The 23573-nt window shown below is 39.0% G+C and overlaps 1 protein-coding gene across 12 annotated transcripts in view; it reads left to right on the top strand.

Annotated features, from left to right (window-relative positions):
* ENAH (ENAH actin regulator) overlaps positions 1 to 23573 on the top strand; it is a 134136-nt gene that overhangs the window by 56917 nt on the left and 53646 nt on the right. For 8 of the 12 annotated variants that reach the window (XM_078382997.1, XM_078382995.1, XM_020786536.3 and 5 more), the window contains exons 2-3: positions 12378 to 12543; positions 13712 to 13889. In XM_078382997.1, coding sequence (XP_078239123.1) covers positions 12378 to 12543; positions 13712 to 13889 — 344 coding nt within the window. Of the gene's footprint in view, positions 1 to 6889; positions 8216 to 10768; positions 10886 to 11945; positions 12005 to 12377; positions 12544 to 13711; positions 13890 to 23573 lie in introns of those variants that run through there. The other 4 variants (XM_078382993.1, XM_078382994.1, XM_072990905.2 and 1 more) reach the window with 4 other exon arrangements.

The raw sequence follows: 23573 nt of genomic DNA, 5'->3' as shown, positions 1-23573 counted from the left end.
CGCTCCTAAATGCCCTCTCCAATGCAGAGCTCGGCCTGCGCCCTGGTTTAATCAGGAACTACGAGTGATGAAGCAAACTGGGAGAAGGCTAGAGTGGAGAAGGAAACCGATGGAATATAATAAGGAAGCTGTCAGGGTCGCGACTAACCTTTACCTTGCCAAGATAAGGGCTGCTAGTAAAACTCACCTCGCTGAGTGAGGCTTCAAATCATCAGGCGGAACTCTTCCATAAAGTCCGCAACCTATCCAGAATTGGTCTAAGTGATGGGCCTCCTTCTAGTATCTTTCCCGACCAATTTGCAGCATTTTAAAAATCAAAAGTGGACACCATCTGCTGGGAACTTTCTCCTTTTTTGGATACAGTGGATCGAGCAAAAATGTCCAGTACTCCGCCTTGCCCAGTGAGTCTCGATCTCTTTCAGCCTGTGACACCAGATATGGTGGACAAAGCGCTAGACCGCTGTCGGGCCACCATCTCATCTCTTGATCCTTGTCCGGCCTGGCTAATCAAAGCAGCCAGGCCTATAACAACTGAATGAGCCACAGTGATAATGGGTCTTTCCTTGAGGGTGGGGTTCCCCCTGCCCTCAAGGAGACACTCATTAGGCCCATTAGAAAGAAACCAAATTTGGTGGCGGACGATATTGGCAACTATAGGCCTGTCAGCAATGTTTCTTTCATCAGTAAAATAGTCGAGAGGGTGGTGGCCAATCAGCTTCAGGCACATTTGGATGGAACAAACGCCCTGGATCCGTTCCAGTCAGGCTTCAGGACGCACCGTGGTACAGGAACGGCCGTGGTTGCCCTGTTAGATGAGGGAGGCTGACAGAGGGAAAATGTCCCTGTTGGTCCTCCTCGATATCTCAGCTGCCTTTGATACCGTTGACCACGGTATCCTCCTGAGGAGGCTCTCAGAATTGGGAATTGGTGGCCTGGCATCTGCCTGGCTCTGATCCTATTTGGAGGACTGTCCTCAGAGAGTTCAGCTTGGGGGGGACTTGGCCCCGTGGAGCCTCAATTGTGGGGTTCCACGGGGTTCGACCCTCTCCCCAGTGCTGTTTAATATACAGTGGTGCCCCACATAGCGACGATAATCCGTGCAGCAAAAATCGCTGCAAAGCGATTTCGTCACTATGCGGTTTAAAAAAGCCCATAGGAATGCTTTGAAACCCCTTCAATGCGTTCCTATGAGCTTAAAACTCACCTTTAAGCAAAAATCCTCTATATGGCGGCCATTTTCGCTGCCCGGTAAGTGAGGAATCCGGGCGAAAACACAGTGGGTGGCCATTTTGGAACCGCCGATCAGCTGTTGGAAAATCATTGCTATGCAGTGATCGGTATGCGAAACAGGATACCGATGATTGCAGAGCGATTTTTTCCTATCTAAACCATCGCAGTGCAATGGCAAAAATTCATCGCTATGCAGATTCGTCGTTAAACGGAGCGCCCGTTAAGCGAGGCACCACTGTATATATGAGGCCGCTGGGTGGGGTCATCGGTTGCATTGGTTGCTTGTATGCTTCCACATTGATTTCAAAGTTTTAATGATTACATACAAAGCCCTAAATGGTTTAGGGCTCCTATACTTGACGGAACGCCTCCTCCCACCTAGATCTACCTGTACCACTCAATCCAGTCAGGAGCGGCGATTGAGGAGTCTAATGACAAGGATGGTCCAGAAAGAAAAAACAAGACATCGGGCCTTCTCTGCAGTGGTTCCTTCTCTTTGGAACAAACTCCCTTCCGAGATCCATTTGGCCCCCTCGCTGGGCATTTTTAAAAGCCAACTTAAGACCTGGTTATTCAAACAGGCCTTCCCTCCAGGCACTTCTACTGGTCTTGAACCATTGTTTTCTTTGTATAATGCTGTAACTGTTATTATATATTAATTGTTTTTATCTTGTCTGTTGTGAGCCACCCAGAGTAGACAATGTCTAGATGGAAGGGATATAAGTGTAATGTATGTATGTATGTATGTATGTATGTATGTATGTATGTATGTATGTATGTATGTATGTATGTATGTATGTATGTATGTATGTATGTATCTTTTGTTCATTGTATTTTTTAAACATTCAGTACAAAATTGAGGCAGTAAATTTGTAGCTTGAAAATTCTTAAGAGCTGCCAGTTGCAGCTGACTTTAGTATTTATCTACTTATTCTGGCCAGTGAATAAGCACCCTATTTCTCCCAAAATAAGCCCTAACCTGAAAGTAAGCCCCAGTTAAGTGAAAACCCGCTGTCCACCAGGGACTCATCGTGCAGAAACCAGAAGATGACTATATTTGAATAAATATAGTCTTGTACATGAAAAAATTAAAACATCCCCTGAAAATAAGCCTTAATTTGGTTTTTGGAGTAAAAATGAATATAAGATCCTATCTTGTTTTCAGGGAAACATGGTAATATTGGTTTGCCGTATAAATGCATTTATTTTTTGGGATGTTTTAGTAGATGATGACGTATATCTGAATTGTGGCATACATGAATTTGAAGAGATAGTTGAAACAACAGTCGTATTAGCAGAACCGGAGCTTACATGTCAGGCACAATCCTATACCCTTGGTCACCAACTTGTTCACTAGTTTAGCTTATTAATAGAGATGGGGGTATTCATATACGAATACCCCACACACACAGGTGGAGATAACGAGGGTCCACTCACCGTTTCACTGCTGCCATGGGTTCTGCACTCTCTTCCTGTTGCTCCAGAGCTCGTGATGGATTAGTCACTCCTGGCAGGAGGCAGGATGATTAGCCTCTGTGCCAGGTCGAAGAGTGGCTAATCCACCACGAGCTCTAGAACAATAAGAAGGGAGCACAGCCCACGGCAGCAGCGCAACTGTGAGTGGTCAGTCTGGCCCCAGGGGTCTGGACCCTCGTTACCTCCACCTGTGGGGGGGTATTCGTATACGAATACTTACTAAACTTCTTTTATATGCAGCCATACTGTTTGCTTCTTGTTTGATTAAACCGGGACACTTCACCAAAACTGGGAATTAATTTTTTCTCCATTTCCTCTGAACTAGGAAAATTAACTTCAGAACAGACTGACATTTTGAAATCTGTCTTGACTTGCTTCAAAGTTGGTAATGAATTTTCCAGTTCAAATAAAATGCATAACTTGGACTAGAAGTTTCCTGATTTAATTCTGCTTTGTATGATGGAAGGATCAAAGTGATTGATTGCATGTGCAGAGCTCTTGTATGTATTGTGGCTTAATAATTTTACTCCTTGGAAATATTACCTTTTGAGTTTACAACTGCCAGATGCCTCTCTTCAGCCAATACGGCTAATGAGCATGCTAGGTAGAGGGGTTAAGGTCCAAGAGATAACTTCCAAGTTCCTAATAAACTGAGAAGTAACAATGTGAACTAGATCAGTTTACAGAGTGAGCTATTTGGAGTGGCTTAATGAAAGTTTTTGTATACCTTTTACTATAGCGTCAGGAACCATATTCACAGTGGCTTTAAGGATATGGCCCGAAACTCAAAATAAAGAAAGTACCACACCAGTAAAGTAGAATTTGGACATTTTACGTGGCTAAATGATGCTTCAGGCTTGATTAGGATAAAATCATTCCCTGTCTTCTAAGAAATTTAAAATGAAAAGTAGTTTCTTTTAAAATGAAAGGCAGTCCTTTGCTCATGAGTTGCTAAATTTCCTGTAGTAGCAATGATTGTAACAAGAAATTGTTTTCACAATGGTCCAGAAATTGTTCAAAAGAGACCTAAAGCTTTGAATTACTCATCTACGGTTTCAGTGTGGAATCTTGGCTTGCATTTTCTTCTGATTACTGTTTTGCATGCCCAATCCACTTGTCAGTTTCTATATCAGTTTTATCTGCCATCTGACTCCACATCACTTTTATCTGACATCTATGGGAACAAATAAACAGTTGGTGACTTAACATGATTTGCTAAAGCAGATTAGCTCTAAACATAGATGCACAGTCTTTGGACAATGCTGTTCTTTTTTTAAAAAAAAGCAGTTTCACATGTGAGAGCTCATCAGGAGGTATCTGATTTTAATCAGAAATTTGCAACAGTATAGATTCAATATAAAAAAACCCAACACATTGAAGTAACTATCAGACACACTAATCCCTCTTGTAGTTCTCGTTGGGGCTAGCTGTTGCATTCTGAGTTCCAGAAATAGTGTGGGACATTTATTTTTTGTTTATTTGTTGTTCTGGTTCAGAGTTTATAGTATACTGTGAGTAATATATTGGCTTAGATATGAAGTTATAAGACAGGATGTTTACATTTTTAAGGAGGACAGTGAGTAGGGGCAATATCACCCGTCGGCATGGGATTATTTGAAATCAACCTGGTTTAAATCACTACCCTGGGATCTCGATTTAATCATGTGATTTCTCCATGAAAGTACATTCTTGCTTGCTCAAACTTTTTCACAGTCTTCTTGCCCAGATTAATTACACCTCAAATAATTCTGTATTCACGGACGCCTCCATTGTCTAAAATTGTGCACTTTCACAGAGAGATTGGTAAGGGCTTCACTTCGTTGACACAGAGGTTGCAGTGGATTGCTACTGTAATGGAATCATAATTATTTGGGAAACTGTTGAAAGCAGTCTTGGAAATTTTAATATGGCTGCCAAGAATTTTCACCATTGTATTATGTTAGGAGCAGAAAATAAGTTCTACGATTTTAAAAACTGAAGACCTGGCTCTTTAGCCAGGCCTTCCCTCCTGTCATGACTTAATTTTTCCACTGGTTTTTTGTTTCTTTTAGTCTTTTAATTGATGATTTTAATTTTATTGCCTTTTTGGACTGTAAACCGCCCAGAGTAGATTTATCTAGATGGGCGGTATAAAAGCTAAATAAATAAATTAAATAGATAAATAAATAGGATTGGAATAATTTCTGTCAAATTTGGCAAATCTGGACAATTTGGTCAATTTCTATATATTGTGGTAGACAAGTTTTTATCTCTGGAGACACAAATCCCACCTGATGCCTGCATTTTTAATGGTATCTCTTAGAGTGACTGCAGATGGTTATTGTTTATCATAGTATGGATCCAGAGCAGAATTGGAGACTACAACTGGAAATAGGTTTTTGGTTCTGGTTTGAAGGTAGATGAGTGCTAATGGATGCACATTCCTGATGGTCCGATAAGGTTTGTGGCATGTGAATTGAACCACTTATCAAAAAAGTTTTCTTTGTTGGTATGACCTAAAAAAATTAATTTAAATAACTTTTTGACAAAAAAGAACACCAGTGAGCCATTGTAGGTTTGGAGCCATGGCAATTAAATAAAGCAGCACAACAGAAAAGGTACAGACGGTACCGTTACGAATTTGACATTTCAAGAGCTAATCTGAAATGTGTTCATCTTCATGCACACATTAGATAATTTATCCTTTTTTCCTTGTCACAGAATTATAAAAATGGAAACAATATTTATGAAACAACTGTCTGACGAGAATTGATTGCTGTATGCTTTTTAGAAAGGTGAATGTTTCGATTAATTAAAAAACATTAATTCTGCTTAATTAGCCTATTCCAAAATCCAGAATTATGTAGAAGAAAAAACAAAATTTGTATACATATGTGACCTGAATATTTCCCATCTCTAAGTATAGGCTGGGTTGTATTGAAATACAGTATGTTTTGTCTTGGCTGCTGCTGTGGGCCGTGCCCTTTCTATAGGTATCTGCCATTCTATCACAGGCTGGATTTGATTTACATCAAATCAACTTAAACCACAATTTATGTCACAGTTTAAATTTTAAAAATACATTTTTGATTATTTAAGTAAAAATGATTTTTAAAATTTAAATAGTGTTTTAAAACAATTTGTTTTTTTTAAAATAATTGATTTATATTCATCCTGCTCTATCACATGGACTAGAGGCTTTCTCATATCTCAAGGGATGGATGGTTTCATAGGAAGAGAGAAATTTGCTGAAATATACATCAGGGATGGACATAGAAGAGCCATTGAGCCACATGTCGCTTCCTAGGACACCCAGTACAGCCCCCCAAGCTTCTACTGGGCACCCAACCTTCTGGAAAGACATTCGTTCTGAAATGCAAAGATTTTGAAATTTGAATTTGAAATGAAACCAGAGACCATGTATTTGGCAATACAAGATAATTTGGGAAAATCTTCACAAGAACTTTTCAATTACATGTTGATGGCAGCTAACGTAGTAATGGTGACAAAGTGGAACATTGACATATATCTGACAAAAGAAAATTGGAGAGATAAAATGCCTGAATATGCCACAATGGCAAAACTCACAAATTATGTAAACAGAAGGTCAGTTAGAGAATTTGAAAAAGAGTGGAAAACTATTTTGACTACTATGAATAATTGGAGTATAGAACCAACTCATTCTAAGAACAAAATAAATACTGTATTTGTGTGTAGCTTTTTTCCACTCGAGGGGATAGCCATGCATGTTGATTGCAGAAAAATAATAAAGGATCTTTGTTGTTGTTTAGTGCAGTCAGGTAACCTGTGACTTATGTTGACTGAGTGAGGGACCTCCCAGACTTTCTGTCATAACAGCCCTACTCAGGTCATGCATACTCAAGGCTGTGGCTTCTTTTATTTGGACACTCCATCTCATATTTAGTCTTTCCCTTTTTCTGTTGCATTGACTTTTTCACAGCATTGTATTTTCCAGCAGGTTTTGTCTTCTCATGATGGGCCCAGAGTATGACAGAAGTAGTAATTTTTCCTTCTAGACAGTTCAGGCTTAATTTGATCTACAGCTCACTTATTTATCTTTCTGATAGCCCAGTATCATGTTTCAAATGAATTTGAATTTTTCTGTCAGCTTTTTTTCACTGTCTGGCTTTCACATCTGTACATAGTACAGTAATTGGTAATATAATAGTGTGTCATCTTGGACTTTTTGATCTTTTGATCTTTGTGGTTTCTTAGCTATCTTTCTAAATCTTAGGATTTTTTCAGATTTCTTGGCTGCAATTTCGATTTGAATTGATGATTGAATCAATGTACATAAAATCTTCAACAATTTCAGATTCTTCATTAACAATAAACTGGTGTACTTCTGTAGTGATTATGTTTGTATTGTTAATATTCAGTTGTAATTGTGCTTTTGCACTTTCTTTCACTTTCATCAGAAGTAGTTTTCAAGTCATTGTTTCTTTCTGCTATTAATGTGGTACGATAGAACCACAGAAAAATTGAGTTGGAAGGGGCCTATAAGGCCATTGAGTCCAACCCCCCTGCTCAATGTAGGCATCCAAATATAGAATAAAAATAATTTGCACATCTTACATTATTGATATTTGTTTCCCAGTTTTCACTCCTCCTTCATCTGAATCTAGTCTGGCTTTCTGTACGATATGTTCTGTGTGCTGATTTAACAGCAGGGAGAATATACCCTTGTCTTGACACCTTTTTCTATGGGCAGCTATTCTGTTTATTCTTATTAAGCCCTAACAGTAGTTTCTTGTTGATAATACAGATTACACATAAGGACAATAAAGTTCTGGGGTGCACCCTTTTTGTTCAGAACAATAATTTCTCATGATCTACACAGTCAAAAGTTTTGCTGTACTGTGTACTCTATTAAGCACAATGCTATTCATAGTTATCCTTTGCTCTCCCCCAATAGCTCAGTGCCTTCCAACCTGGGAATCTCCTCGTCCAGCATTATCTATTCTTTCTTTTAGATTGTCTCATCATAAGACTTCTGTGCAGTACTGCCATTGTTTGTGAAAGATCTTTGACACTGGTACTTTCCGTTGTTGCTGCTGCCGCCACCTAGTAGCCTGCCCTTCAGGAGTTTCTCCAAGAGTATCCATTCTCTTCTGTTGATATGACTGCCAGTTCTGACAAGAGTGGATGCATCTGTGTCTAAACTTTAACCAGTCTTCCCTGGGTGGCCCTGCTTGGATTCCAGCTTCCTCATAGCATTCCTATTAGCCTTCCTAACACACTCAAACACCTGAATCAAGTTAAGGTGTGAATTCAACAGGGAGACAAGTAGTACCTTATGAGTCTTTAAAGACTAGCAAGTTTTATTTGGCGTAAGCTTTGTGGACTTGCTGCCTGTATATTATTTCTGAGTAGGCAAATATTTGTGCATGTTTGGGTGGAAGAGAAATAGAAATATGAAAGAGACAATATCCCAGTATAGAAAAGCAAATTCACAGAAGACCTGAGGAAGAGTTCAGTTCAATTCAAGTTTGAGAAATAGCACTTCTAGGTGAGTTCTTGTGTGCCAGGAATAGTCATTGGAATGACCAACTGGAATAGAAATTATTTAGTTTAGGATGTCTTTTGCACCTCCAGAATAAAGTTTGTTAAAACAACTAAATGAGTGTAATAAATTAGTATTTCTACCTGTTGTATTTCCAGCGGTTGCTCAAATCAGCTGTACAGCACTTGCATATACTTCAAAGAATAAATTGCTCATATCTCAGAGCAAAATGTAATTGAATGTGTAAATTTATACAGCTTTAATTTATCTTTAGTAGATTTTATTACATTTTAATGCAATGACTACAGGAAGAAAAAAATTACCATCTAACCCACCATACCTCCAGCACTTAACTCATACCTATTCTACTTTTCTAGATAGCTGCCAGAAATGGGGAAGAAAAAGTGTGTCTGTGCGTGCATGCATATAAGATTTTAGTGTTCTTTACAAGGATGCCATAATGTTTGAATTAGTTCAGAGGTTGCAGAATTGACTTATCAGGATTGCAAACAGCTGTGCACAAGTGCTGAAAGCTCAGAAGTTTGTTGTCTGGGCTTTGGTGTATTTGGATTTCTCACTGGTTGAGCTGTATGGTAACTTCTTTTTTCATTTGCAGGAGGAATGGTAGAATCATTCCTTTTGAGGAATATTAGTGGGAAGATGATATTGGAAAGTCACTGAGGAATCAGATTGCAAGGAATTGCAGCACTCTAGTTCTGTTTATCTGTTTAGAATGTATACACTGCTGTTACACTACATTACATCTGGATTTCTAAATATATGTGTACATGTATTAAATTAAACACATATGAAATGTTTAATAAAACAGAGAAGAGACAAACTTTTTTTACTTTTTAAAATAAAAATATTAACATAAACAAAATTCTCAAATAAACAATTAGCAAACATCTACTAAACCTAATGTTTCCCCATATATCTGGGAACCAACTGGGAGTTGTAACCATTTACCTCCATGGAGCCTTGATGTCCTTCCAAAATTGTAATGTTTTTGTAAGGTTCTTGTCCCTTCCGTATTATTAATGCAAACTCAATAAATTTTGCCCAGCTATCTGTAAAGTTATCCATACTTAGCCTCCCCCCTTTTTAATGTTATCAATAATTATATCCCAAAATTTCCTGTACCAGTCATTTAATTGGAAATTATAGCTTATTTTCTCATTTTTTGCTGTAAAGGAAAAGGTTCCCCTTGACATTTAGTTCAGTTGTGTCCAACTATAGGGTGTGGTGCTCATCCCTGTCTCCAAGCCGTAGAGCCAGCATTTGTCCATAGACAGTTTCCATGGTCACGTGGCCAGTGCAACTAGACAGGAACGCCGTTACCTTCCCACCGTGGTGGTACCTATTTATCTACTTGCATTTACATGCTTTAGAACTGCTAGGTTGGCAGGAACTGGGACAAGTGACTCCGTCACATGGATTCGATCTTACGACTGCTTGGTCTTCTGACCTTGCAACACAGAGGCTTCTGCGGTTTAACCTGCAGTGCCACCACGTCCCTATTTTTAGCTGTAGCTGTTATCAATTTCACCACTATTAACAGGTTGGAAATAAATTCTTTAGTTGTCCGATTACATTTTTCTTTTTCAAATATTGATAAAAGCACTGTTTTAATAATTAGCATAATTTTTATGTAGTCTCACATTCTCACCACATATAAAAATAAGTACTTGCTATTTTGCACCCTCTCTAGCACATATAATGGAAAATTAGCATTTATTTGATTTAGTTTCTCTTCAGTTAACTACCATCTCCAAACTAATTTATGTATTTTTCTTTTATCTTTACTGACATAGATTTCAATATTGTAATATTCCATATGTTTTTTGCAAACACTGATACTTATTTCTTCCCCCCAAACATATTCCCACAAAGTTGATCTTCAACTTCCAATAATATCCTACAAATTTTGTTTATTGTCCCTTTTTCATTCATACTTTTTGCCTGTGCTTTCCAGAAAAATCTCTTAGTCTTCAGCTCCACCTTCTGGAAATCCACTTAATTTCCTCCATCCTCTATCCTCCAAATCAGTCAATTTTATATGAATTTCTATGAGCTTGTCTTTGTGCCAGTATAATTTTTTTGCCATTAGCGCTGGTCGTTCTGTCAATCTGTTTGACTTTTAAGTACTGTATTTTTTCTATCATGCATCTAGGTTTTATTATTACAGGAACTATCTTTTTGCATTGTTCCCTAATAATATTTCTGGCTTCAGTTCACAGTTCCATGGTTCTTCTGCTTCATGGCCATATGAGTACAGTATAGTAATAATAGTAATAGACTCAATAATAATATGTAAAGTAAAGCTTGATTCATGTAAAAAAACCAACATTGTGTAGTTCCATAGTTCAGACGGTGACAGATGTGAATGGGGTCATGCTCCTCCTGAAATATTAAGTATGTAGTTTGGGAGTATTTTTTAAATGTGTCTGGTAGTAGACTAGCTGCAACTTTTTATGGATAGGGATAATCTGTCTTTGCTGAGCTGTGCTCTCCAAATTCTAAAGAGCTTTACTTTGGACTACTGGCTGTATAGGTTCATGGTTTGACAGAGGAGTTGAGAGTTTGATCTTCCCACCACTCCTTCTCGGAGAGGAATTAGCCTGTGAAGCCTTGAGCAAGCTGTATGGTCAAAAACATCACCAGAAGTAGGGGCTGGTAAGCCACTTCTGAATATGCTTAGAGGTTTGACAAAGAGTGAACTCAACTGTACAGCACTAATTATTATTTCTTTTTACCTTGGCCCATTTTTGAACATGATTTATCACAGAATAATAATGTGGACAACACAATGTTGACTGGAAAATTGAATTTTAAATGTATAGCTGCAATTCTGGGATGCTTATACTGGCCACCAGTCTGTTTCTAAACCCAGTTCATGGCACTGATCAAGTTACAAAGCTGTGGCTGGGGATCCCAGTGCCTTAAGGACTGTATTTTCCCCTTTGAAACTCCCTGAACATTGAGTCAGTATTTGTGTCCTTCCTCTTCATGCCCTTTCTGGCACTTGTTCAAAGTAGTGCCAAGATAAGTGGTGCCTGTTATAGCCTCTTGAGATACTGGTCTGCTTGACCCAGGAGAGATTACCTCATGCTAACTTTGTTATTTTTCTGGACCAGCTGAAGACATTTCTCTTCTCTTGGGTATAGTTTAGTTGTCTAGCATGTGTGGCTGTGAGGTTTTCTTCATGGCTTCTGCCTGCTTCACTGCACAAAGAGTTCACGCTACACCTTCTGACCACTTGCGACGGTTCTTCTTTTTATCGCTGCCACCAGTGGATTTTCTTTTATCCACAATACCAAGAACTGTAGAAAAACACTTGTCTGATTACTGACAACAAAAGTGATTTATTATTTATTTATTAAGGTGTATTAAAGTTGCTCAGGATCACAGATGTTCTTTATTTAATTCATATAATCAACCCATTTAAGTGTCAGATACTTTCCACATGAACAGTCACCACCTACTATATTTATTGATCTTAACTAGCTTATTACTCTTAATTATCTCTTATTACTCTCTCTCTCTCTCTCTCTCTCTGCAATTTCTCTCCACCACTCTCAACAACCATCCACGATTCTCTTTTTCTCTCTCTTGCCCAGCCACTTCTTTCTCTGGTGACTCCGCCCCTCCACTCCTCTCATAGGCTCATGTAAATGAGACCCTGAATGTGATTGATAGGAGTGAAGTGGGGTGACCGCCACAGTGGTGTTTTTAAATTATTCTTTATTGGATGAGATGTTTTTATTCCTGCTGTATTGACGTACCTACTTGCAGGTATGGGCAGTCTTAGTAAACTTGTTTGACTTCTTTGTATTTTTTTTTTTTTTTTGCTTTTTGCATCTTTATGTTAATCACTTTGGGATTTCTAATAAATCTAAGTTATATTAACTAAGTATACAGGTTATAGAGTGGTGAACTTTACAAAAGATAATAATTTTAGTCTGCTTAGTTCTCCTTTTTCCCTGCCCATTCAGATACATAAATTAGGCTATGAACTCTTTCAAAATACTGATACTTCTAAAGAGGCTGCATGTGAACATATGGGTGGGAATAAATCCCATATTGTTCCCTTTGTCTTAGAAAGGTGCAATGCATATTGAATGTTTAAGAGCCTTCCTTTTAACAATTTCACCCCTTGTTTTAACAGTGAGCAGAGTATCTGCCAAGCCCGAGCTGCCGTAATGGTCTATGATGATGCCAATAAGAAGTGGGTACCAGCTGGTGGGTCTACTGGGTTCAGCAGAGTTCATATATATCATCATACAGGCAACAATACGTTTCGAGTAGTTGGTAGAAAAATTCAGGATCATCAGGTGAGTTGAAGCAATTAAAATTGTATTTTAAGTGGGTTAGATCCAAAGATTCCAAAGGGCAGTACTCTCGGATCCAAACCATTTCCTTTACCACATTTTTCTTACTTAGGCATTATAGGTAAAAGCAATATAAAAATCAAAAGTAAAAAAGACAAAATGTGGTGGCACCTTGAAGACTAACTTTAATGTTTTTAATGTGAGCTTTCACATTGTGAGCTTTCACATTGAGCTTTCACATTTCATTGTTGTTTTTTACTTTTGAATTATATTTATATTTTGCTTTTACCTATAATGCTTGCATAGACTAACATATTTACCCATTCTACAACTTCTTACTGAAAATTGAGCTTATTTTTAGAGTTTTCTATGCAGTTCAGTCACAAAGCTAATAATATCTGTCCCACCAAAAGCAAGTAATACTGTATGAGCATGACCGTTCAAAGGCTTTCAATGGAGAATTTAAAAAATCACCAAAAATTAACGACGACTCAGAACAACACCAAATTAAGTTGCATAGGGTTCAGGAGGTGGGCTAACGATTGCAAGCATTTAAAACAGGTTTCTAACAGTTTAAGACACTTTTACAGGAGCGAAAAAGGACTTCGCAAAGCCATTGAAATACATTGAGTCGGCTTCAGTGCATTTCAATTGGGGAACCGGGTTTCACTGAACGATGTTTCCTATGGCGATTTTCGCTTAAGGACGGCAATCCATTCCAATTGGAACGGATTAACTGGTTTTCAGTGCATTCCTATGGGAAATGGTGTTTCGCAGAACGATGGTTTCACACAGCGATGAATTTTTTGGAACCAACTAACATCGTTGTGCGAGGCACTACTGTACATGAGATATGTAGTTTTTTTGAATCTTGTCAATTATTTGTTTCATCAGTCTTCTATATTTTTTTGCTTTTATGAAAACTAAGTCTTTATCCTTTTTTCCCCATCTTAATTTTATCAATCAATACTGAGGATTTTCGATAGTTAACAATTATAACAATATTGTTTAGGGAAGTCAGTGAATATAGGACCTTATGCAGATATCTGGAAGTAACTTGCAGAGTATCAGATGCAATGCTGTCAAATGCTTTGAGAGAAAAGTATGCACCTGTATATTAAAATATTGTAAAATATGCTTACATAATAATGTAACTTTATTATTTGTTTAGGTGGTAATAAATTGTGCCATTCCAAAAGGACTGAAATATAATCAAGCAACACAGACTTTTCACCAGTGGCGGGATGCTAGACAAGTGTATGGACTCAACTTTGGCAGCAAAGAAGATGCCAATGTCTTTGCAAGTGCCATGATGCATGCCTTAGAAGTGTTAAATTCACAAGACTCTGGTAAGGCTGCCCAAAATATTAAGATATGTAGGTGGTTAATGGTTCCAGTTTACTGCAGTTTATATTTCTAGTTGGAATAGAAATATCAGTTAAGTATTTCAACTAAACTATTTAATATTATTATAGTGAGTTAATGAGAGATAGACTATATGCCCCTAGTCTGGGGATGATCTAGACTACAGTGCAGCAAGAACGAATTTGAGAAGAGGCATTAAGCAAGCTAAGGCCGAATACAAGAGGAGAATTGAAGACTGCTTTCTCAGCAATAACATGAGGCAAGTTTGGCAGGGGGTTCAACAACTAACAAACTACAAAGCAAAAAAGGTTTCCTCAGGCAGAGGTGTGGAGGTGGCTGAGGAGTTGAACAACTTTTTTGCTCGATTCGAAATCGATCAAACTGAAACTGTTCGTTTGCCATCATTTACTCAGCAGAGTCTCCCCTTCATTGTGAATGAGCAGGATGTGAGACAGACTATGAAAGTGGTTAACTCCAGAAAAGCAGATGGACCCGACTTAATTCCTGGTCGGGTGGTAAAAGACTGTGCTGATCAGCTAGCCGGGATATGGACTGTAATTTTTAATAGAACCCTGACACTATGCGCAGTTCCCGTCTGTCTCAAGGCTTCCGTCATCGTTCCACTGCCTAAAAAGTTGCCTACAAACAGTCCGAATGACTACAGGCCGGTGGCACTAACTTCAATCTTAATGAAGTGCTTTGAGCAGTTAGTTCGGAAATATATTATCTCCTGCCTTCCTCATCCCTTTGATGGGCTTCAGTTTGCTTATAAAGAAAATAGATCAACCGAGGATGCGATCAATACTGTGCTTTATATGGCTTTATCCCACTTGGAAACACAAGGGAATTATGTAAGAATGCTGTTCGCGGACTTTAGCTCTGCTTTTAACACCATTATACCCCACAGATTAATAGACAAACTTAAAGATCTTGATTTTCCAGATTCTATCTGTCTGTGGATTTTGGATTTTTTAACAAATCGTCCACAAAGGGTTAAACTGAATGAGTACATCTCTACTGACAAGATACTCAGCACTGGCACTCCACAAGGCTGTGTCCTTAGTCCACTACTGTTCTCCATTTATTCATCGGATTGCACCAATAACCATCCCAGTAATAGGATTATCAAATTTGCAGACGATACTACACTAGTAGGACTTATCTCTGGGGATGATGAGTCTGCGTATCGGGACGAGGTATTACAGCTATCCCGCTGGTGCAAAAAAAACAATCTTTTATTTAACATCCAAAAAACCAAGGAATTCATAGTGGACTATAGGAAAAAAAGAGCAGACATTCAGCCGCTGTATATAGATGGAGTTTGTGTGGAACAGGTGGTTGAATGTAAGTTTCTTGGGACTATCATAACAAATGACCTGACTTGGAGTGCAAACACCGCTGCGTTAATCAGGAAGGCACAACAACGGTTGTATTTTCTAAGGATTCTTAGAAAGCAACAATTGACTGAGAGTTTGTTAATCACCTTCTATCGGAGTTCGATTGAGAGCACATTATCCTACTGTCTCTGTGTATGGTTCACGAGCTGCACAGTGGCAGAGAAAAAGGCAATTCAAAGGGTGATTAAGACGGCCCAAAACATCATTGGCTGTTCACTCCCCTCTTTGGAAGAATTGTATAAGAACAGATGTAAGAGGAAGATATCTAACATACTGAAAGACTCCTCTCATCCGGGATATCAGCTCTTTAAACTATTACCATCAGGAAGGAGATTCAGGGTATTGAAAGCAAGGACAAGCAGATTCAAGAACAGTTTTTACCCAAGTGCAGTATTGAGTTTAAATGTGGGGCCATAGGTTTTTGGTGGATTTTAATTGCTGAGAGAAAACGGGGTATCTATATTTGGATGGTGAAAGTTGTGTATATTTTAACTTTTTTTTGTAGTGTTGTCCAGTTTTACCTTGGGGAAGAGCACCTCATTTCGTTGCACCCACTTGTGAGCGCAATGACAAATAAATTTCTTATGTCTTATGTCTTATGTCTTAAATCTTAAGAAAGCACATTCAAATCAAGGTGGGTTTTTTTGTTTTTTGTCTGCTCTATAGACAGTTGTTTCCAGACTTTTTTGACTCATGGCTCCCTTTACGTACTGGCCACTGGCTGCTGTTCCCCAGTACAGTAGGACTGTCATATCCATGGAATCAGTACCCACAATTTTGCTTATTCACTGCCTGAAAATAATAAAATAAATTTTTTATAAACCCTGCATGAATACGCCTTCCCAAGGTGTACTACCAGGACTGGCTACTAGATGGAACTAGAGGCTATGCTATATTCAGGTGGCATATTGGAAACTCATTTGTGACCTGACTTCTCCAAGGGAAGCAGCTTCCAGATAAAATGGAAAAGCCACAGTTTTGCAGGGAATACTTATCAAATCTGCAGATGACATTTTGGTGGAATAGTAGTGATGTTTGTTGCCAGCAGTTCAGACATTAATGGCTGTGTGTTGCATTATTTTGAGGGGACAGCACATTTACAATTATACAAGCTATATACTCACTGCTTTACATTGTAGCCAATTGTAATTTCTTTTTTCTTTATTTATTTTTTTAAATTTCCAAAACAAATACAAAAATACAAAATACAGTGGTGCCCTGCATAGCGAGGTTAATCCGTTCTGGATTAACCTTCGCTATGGGGAAACATCGCTAAACGGAACGGAAAAGCCCAAAGTTCCAAATGGGCCCAAAACTCACCGTTCTGCGATGTTACCCATCCGGCCGTGGCCATTTTGGGTGTTCCGGCGGCCATTTTGGGTGTTCCGGCGGCCATTTTGGGTGTTCCGGCGGCCATTTTGGGTGTTCCGGCGGCCATTTTGGGTGTTCCGGCGGCCATTTTGGAACCACCGAACAGCTGTTCCCCCATCACAATGCGAAGAAACATCTGCATCGCTATGCGGATTCATCGTTAAACGGTGTGCTCGTTATGCGAGGCACCACTGTACTTACTAATACAATCTAAACCACAGTGCTACGAACCTCCTTTCCAAAACTGTATTGATTGTTGTTTAGAGGCTTTCCCCTTTCCTTTCACTAATACAAATTCAACAAATCTACCCCAATAGCATAATAAATATTTGAACTTATTTCCCCTCTTTTCATCTTAAGCTCAGTAGTTATCATTTAATGCAATGACCCATACTTCATTATACAAATCTTCTAATTTAATATCATTTTTATATTTTCAGAATCTAGCTATTAATATTCTAGCACTTGTCATAAAATAGGAAATCAATTCCTTTGAGCATTAAATAAACATCGAGCAATCCCCACGCTGGGACTGCAGAAAACAACACAGCTCAGAAACATAACCCCCCCCCCCGAGCTGAAGCCCACCCTGCAAAACCCATGAAGAAGTTTCTAAAAAGGAAAAAGCAGCACCTTACCAGGCAGACTGAAGCCTCCGATGGCACTCACTCCTGGCGGGGAGCCTCCTCCTACACCGCCGCCGCTCCACAGAGGAGACCCTCCCAGCTGTGCACTTCAGCACAGTCCTGTGCCTGTGGGTAGACCCGTGCCTTCTGCGGGCCTTACTCATGAGTAGACCCACACATTCTGCCACCCTTATTCATGAGTAGACCTGTGCCTTCGGCAGGCCTTACTCATGAGTAGGCCTGTGCCAGGGATGGGCAGGGAGCATACCGGTTTCCTGCACCTGGTGGTAATCTGGAGCTGCCCCCACCTTTCCTTCCTCCTTCCTAGTTTAACTATAATCTGATCCTTCGATCTCATTTTAATCATCCAGTCCTTCAATCTGGCAACTTTTTGTCCTCAATGAAATCAGCTAAACTCTTAAAGTTTGCTGGGAAATGTTCTATTTCAGTCACTAATTTTAATGCTGAAGTAAAGGGACATAACTTCTTTTTATTTCTGTTCCAAATATTTCACATGTTTCTTTAAAAAGGGTTGTTCACCTGATTTATTGTATTTTTATTATAGTAAACAAATATTTTTCAATATTCCCATTAATTTCTAAGGATTCCACATCCCACCAAATTAACCTTCCTTTGTTGTATATAATATCTCCAATAAATCTTAACTGACTTGCTATATAATAATTTTTATATTAGGAATACCTAAACCTCCAATTTTCTGAGCCTTATACCAATATCTTTTATTTATTCTTGATTTCTTACCTTGGTTACAAAATCCATTAATGAATCCCTGCCAATACAGTGGTGGGCGACCCAGCGCGCGCAGGGCAGCGGGCTCTGGCCGAGGGCGAGGACAAGGACAAGAAGTTGAGGGGGGTGGCATGGGGGGCAGGAGGAGGAGGAAAGTGGAAACGGTGGGTGGCGGGCGAGCGAGTGCGCCGCTGGCTCAGCGCACGCGGGGCGGCGGGCTCTGGCCGAGGGCGAGGAAGAGGGCAAGAGGCTAAGGGGGGTGGCAGGAGGAGGAGGAGGAGGAGGAAGAAGAGGGGAACCGGGGGTGGCGGGTGAGCAAGTGCGCCGCTGGCTCGGGGTGGCGGGCTCTGGCCGAGGGCGAGGAAGAGGGCAAGAAGCTGGGGGGGCGGCAGGAGGAGGAGGAGGAAAAGGGAAATGGGTGGGTGGCGGGTGAGCGAGCCCAAATGAAGTGCACCTGGCGTACGAGACGACCCCCCCCACTTGGAGGCATGTTTTTGGGCCCAAAAAGTCATCTTGTATGCCGGCAAATACGGTACTTCATAAAAGTAGTACCAGATCCAAGCCCCAACCTTATATCTAGTTTAATTTACCTAAAAAGAAAACCCACCATATTACGTCTTTACTCTGGTTAGTGCTTTCTTATTTATTTATTTATTTTATTTTATTTTATTTTATTTTATTTTATTTTATTTTATTTATACCCCGCCTATCTGGTCGGTGAGGACCACTCTAGGCGGCTAACAACAGTAAAACGATACAATAACAATATAAATAAACAATTCTAATTAATAAAAGCATTACAATACATTACACGAAACGCAAAACAAAACAGTAAAGAGGAAAGGGGGAGGTCAAGAGGAATGTGATGGAAAGGCCTGCCCAAACATCCATGTCTTCAATTGCTTCTTAAAGATACCCAGCGATGGAGACCCGTGAATCTCAGGAGGGAGATTGTTCCAGAGGCGAGGAGCCACCGCTGAGAAGGCCTGATTTATTGTCTTTTCCTTCCGGGCCTCCCTTGGCATTAGGCTCCTCAGCCTCACCTCCTGGCTCGCACGAGTGACACGGGTAGATCTTGGTGGGAGTAGGCGTTTAAATTTAATTCTTTTTTTTAATATAAAAGATATGCTCCTTTACGATTCCCGAAGTTAGATATATACTGTACATGCTTTTCAACATTAAGGCCCCCCTTCCTATTTCCCCCTTTTTCATCTTTCTAAGTAATTCCCTCTCTTATTTCTCTTTTTTCACTTTTTGTTTTTGACTCTCAAAGCATTCTGCCATCTTTCATGCCCTCTGAAACCATTTTGTGCATCTGATTTATCTCCACTAGATCTTTATGCACTTGGTCTATCTTCAATAGATCTTCCAGGCTTTTTAAAATCAATTTTGCTGACTTTCTCCCCTTGTCTTCCCTTAATTCTCTCCTCGAATCCAAGACTGAAGTTGTTTCTTTTAGGTTTTCCCCATTAATTTCCTTCAGCTCCTCTTTTGATTGCCATACATCATCCGGCACTCTCTCATTTCTTTTTTCGTTATTCCCTGTCTCTTGTTGACTATAATTCCTCTTCAGATGTTCGTTGAATAATTTTGCCTCTTGGTAGTGGGATCTCACTATTTCTAGGATTGTTTGAAGGGTAGATTTTGTTTCATCCCGAAATTGTCCTTGTTGTGCCATTCTGTTCCAGCTGCCCAAGGGCTTAAGCCAAGATTCATAACCCCCAAGTATCACAGTCCGGTTTGATGATTGTATCTGTGGCCTAATTGATCCCTGGCAGATTGATGCCAGCCAAACAGATATTCCAAGTCTCCAGAGTCAGTTCAAATTTAGCTTTGGCTAAATAGACCTGAACCAAAATTTAAACCCCCAAAGTACCAAGGTACAATGCAGTGGTTATATCCGTGGCCTGATGGCCTAATTCCCACAAGTTTACGTCAGCTAGTCAGACACAAACACTTCCAGCTCCTGGGGCAGTTTCAGAGGATCTACTTTGACCAAATAGGCTTAAACTGAGTCTCAAAACCCCCAAATTTCACAGTCAAATCCAGTGTTTGTATCCATGTCCTGGTAGCCTAGTTCTCGCAGTTATGCATCGGCCAAAACTGAAATTCCAAGTTCCTGGAGATGGTTCCAAAAAGCCCGCTCTGGCCCAATATACTGATTCCCAAAGTACAGTTTAAAAAGATCCACTTTAGGGTTAATTTGTCTATGTTCCAGCCAGGCATGAAAACATCAAAAGGAAATTAAAAAACAGGTTTCCAAGCTTTAAACAGCAGTAGAGTGCTCAAGGTCACTGTTCTGGGCATTATGCCAAAAGACTTCAGATAGCCAAAACATAAGATAATAACTCCAGACTTGCAGCTTGACTGATAATAGCTTACAAGAAAAGTTTAAGATTTATAACGCTGAATTATAATATTCTTAAAATATATTTTAAATGTATTTAAATGAGTAGCTAGTCCCATTAATCTTTAAATTATTTTCTTTGCATCAACTGTTCCTCTCTCCAGGTTTTCTGCCGCTCTACAAATGATGAGATTGATAGAATATTCTTTTTTATGTATATAGGAATTGCCTTCTCCAGGGGTAATCATAAGCAGTTAGTTGTAAAAATATATCTCACCCGATAAAAACACTGATGTTGAATAGCTGATTGTTGCTTCTCTTATTGCCGGCTGCCAATGACTTTCAAGCAAGCTTCCTAGCTGCTTTTTTCTGCCTGTTGGCTGATTGGGGAATTTCCTGGGTCAAATGGGGCTGACCGCCGTCCCCCCCATGTTCAACAGGCTCCCCCCCCCATTTCACCACCTCTTCGGGGTGGTTTCAACACCCTGGGGTGTCCCAAAGAGGTCAGGATTCAGCCCAGGGAACAGAGCTCTGTCCTCCTGCTGCTGTCTCGTCGCTGTGTCAAGCCGGTCTCCCCATCTTTTAGAGTCTTTATAATCTTTTTAAATCTCAATCTCCATTGACATGAAAGCATGATCTGTTATTTTTATGGAATTGATCTCAGTATTAACTATCTTAGGAATTAAATATTGAGATGTGAATATAAAATTTATTCTGAGTAACTATTATATACTGCTGAAAAATAAGCATGTCTTCTTTCATCACCTTTTGTTACCCTCCAAATATCCTTCAAGTGATTATTTTTTACCTTCTTGCTCGATTTTGTGTTTCATTGAAGAACATTCCAGTCATAAAAAGTATTATCCTTTATCTTATCCATAACCATATTAAAATCCCCTGTCATAATAACATAACCCTTCTTTACCTTCTCCATTTCTCTAATAACCGTGTCAAAAAATCTCCTTGTTTATTATTAGATGTGTACACATTAACCAAAGTATATTCTTCCAAACTCATTTACCGTGTATTATTATAATAAATCTACTATTGCAATCTTTTACTACCTGCTTCACTATAAATTCACAATTTTAAAAAATTGTAATTGCCACACCTCTAGATTTAGACGTTCTAAAGTTTTTTCATAAACGTCTATATTATTCATCTTAAGTTCGTTGGTTCCATCTTATGACTGATGAGTCTCTTGCAGAAAGGCAGTGTACACCTTATTTTTCTTCAACAATGCTTCTCTTCTTCTTTTCACTATTGATCCCAGGCCTTTCACGTTTAAAGTAGCTATCTTATTCTCTTACCCATTTGAATTCAAGATCTCTCCTCCTAACAGGCCCCATGTGCAACCCCTCCCCCCAACAAACTAACAAAAATACACTAATAATTAAACTCAACATTACCCAAACATACAATATTTTACCTCTAACAACCCTCTGAACATTAATCTTTTTCCCCACCCCACCATAGTCTTCCACCATAACTACTAGAGAGGGTACAAGGTGGGGGAGGACGGCACCACCGTCTGGTGGAACTGCAACCAGAAACTTGCCTCTGCTCTTTTTATTAAACTTTTGCATTTCTTCTTAATATTTAATAACATTGAGCCCCCCTTCTCCACCCCTGTCTCCCCTATAATTATTAGTAAAGAAATAATTAAAATCCAAAATTATTAATAATTTTTGTTTTGTTATTACTGTTGCTATCTAATATTAATATAATAAGTATAGTTATTACTAAACTAGAAAAATAAAGAGAAAAAATTGATATAAATAAATGAAGGAAAGAGAGAAGAAAAGTAGAAGTAAAAAAATTCAAAGACTTGGAAGGGGGAGAGACAATAGCTGGTCCATCTTCTACTCCTTCAAGAATCTGGTCCTTTCTGCTTCAACCTTCTGTTTTTTGCTTGAAGTCGGGGTTAACTCCTGACCTCCCTCTTCCTCCTTCCACAGTTTCCAAGCCTTCAACAGGTCTTTAGCTTCTTCACATGAGTGGATTTTAAACAGAACCTGGTCTTTCCAAATTTTCCAAAAAACAGGATGACCCCATAGGTATTTAAGATTATTTTTGATCAGTATTGCTGTAACAGGCTTCATAGATTTTCTCCAATTCAAATAATCACTGCTTCAATCTTGGAAAATCTGCAGCGTAGTGCTCCTGTAGACCAGCTGGTCTTGTTTTTGTTTAATTTCTCTCATAAATTGCTTTTTGTATAATTAAAAAACTTCACCACTGGTCTTATTCTTGGGCTTTTAGGATTACCAACAAAATGAACTCTATTACCTGTTCATCCAGTATAGAGGTGATAGTCCCACCAGCCCAAGCTGTAGATAACCAGGAAGCAATGGACGAACTGACACAGATTGTGAAGGACATGTCCTGTAAAATGAGTCAGGAGTTTGAGCAAGCAGTGACACGAGCCAAGTCTATTGAAACGAACATTAACAAACTTCAAGATTAAGTTGCAGGAATGACAGAGGAGTTGAAAATTGTCAAACAGAAAGTTAAAGAACTGGGAGACAGGACAGAAGCAAATGAAATCAGGATAAGCAGCTCGGATGAGAGAATTAGCGAAACAAACAAAAATCTGATTTATCTTGAAGTCAATTCTAGAAGGTCCAACATTAAAATAATGAATTTTCAATTGCAACATGGACAAGACCTCAAAAAAGAGATTATAAATTGGTTAACTCCATAAGAAAACTAGAACAAAAACTATCTATAAATCTGTATCCTGTTTTAATCATGATTAAATTCAATTATATTGACAAATGTTTAGCTTGTACCCATCTTTCTGGAATGGCTAAAAGCCAGATAATTACAATGACTGAACAAATGTTAATTTGCAGAGAAGAGCTGTTGTTATCACATAATGTCCAAATGCTGGCTGTATTGAATATCGAAGAATTTCTGAAGTACGTATTTAGCCATACATCTATTAATAATTGTTTGGATATCTTAAAAATATCATACAATTGATATGTTATGTCTTTGTTATGATCAGCAGATCAGATAGAATTATGGTAAGAAAATTATATAATAATGGGTATTGTTAAATGCAAATTAAGCATGGAACTGATGGATAGCTCAGTGGTTTAGGTATCTGGCCGCAGAGGTTGTGAGTTTGATTCCTTGACAGGGGCTGGACTTGATTATCCATAGGGGCTCTTC

The sequence above is a fragment of the Pogona vitticeps genome, chromosome 1 (genome assembly GCF_051106095.1).
Source record: "Pogona vitticeps strain Pit_001003342236 chromosome 1, PviZW2.1, whole genome shotgun sequence".
NCBI lineage: Eukaryota > Metazoa > Chordata > Lepidosauria > Squamata > Agamidae > Pogona > Pogona vitticeps.
Note: the sequence above shows the minus strand (reverse complement) of the source record. Positions and strands in the feature narration are given on the sequence as shown.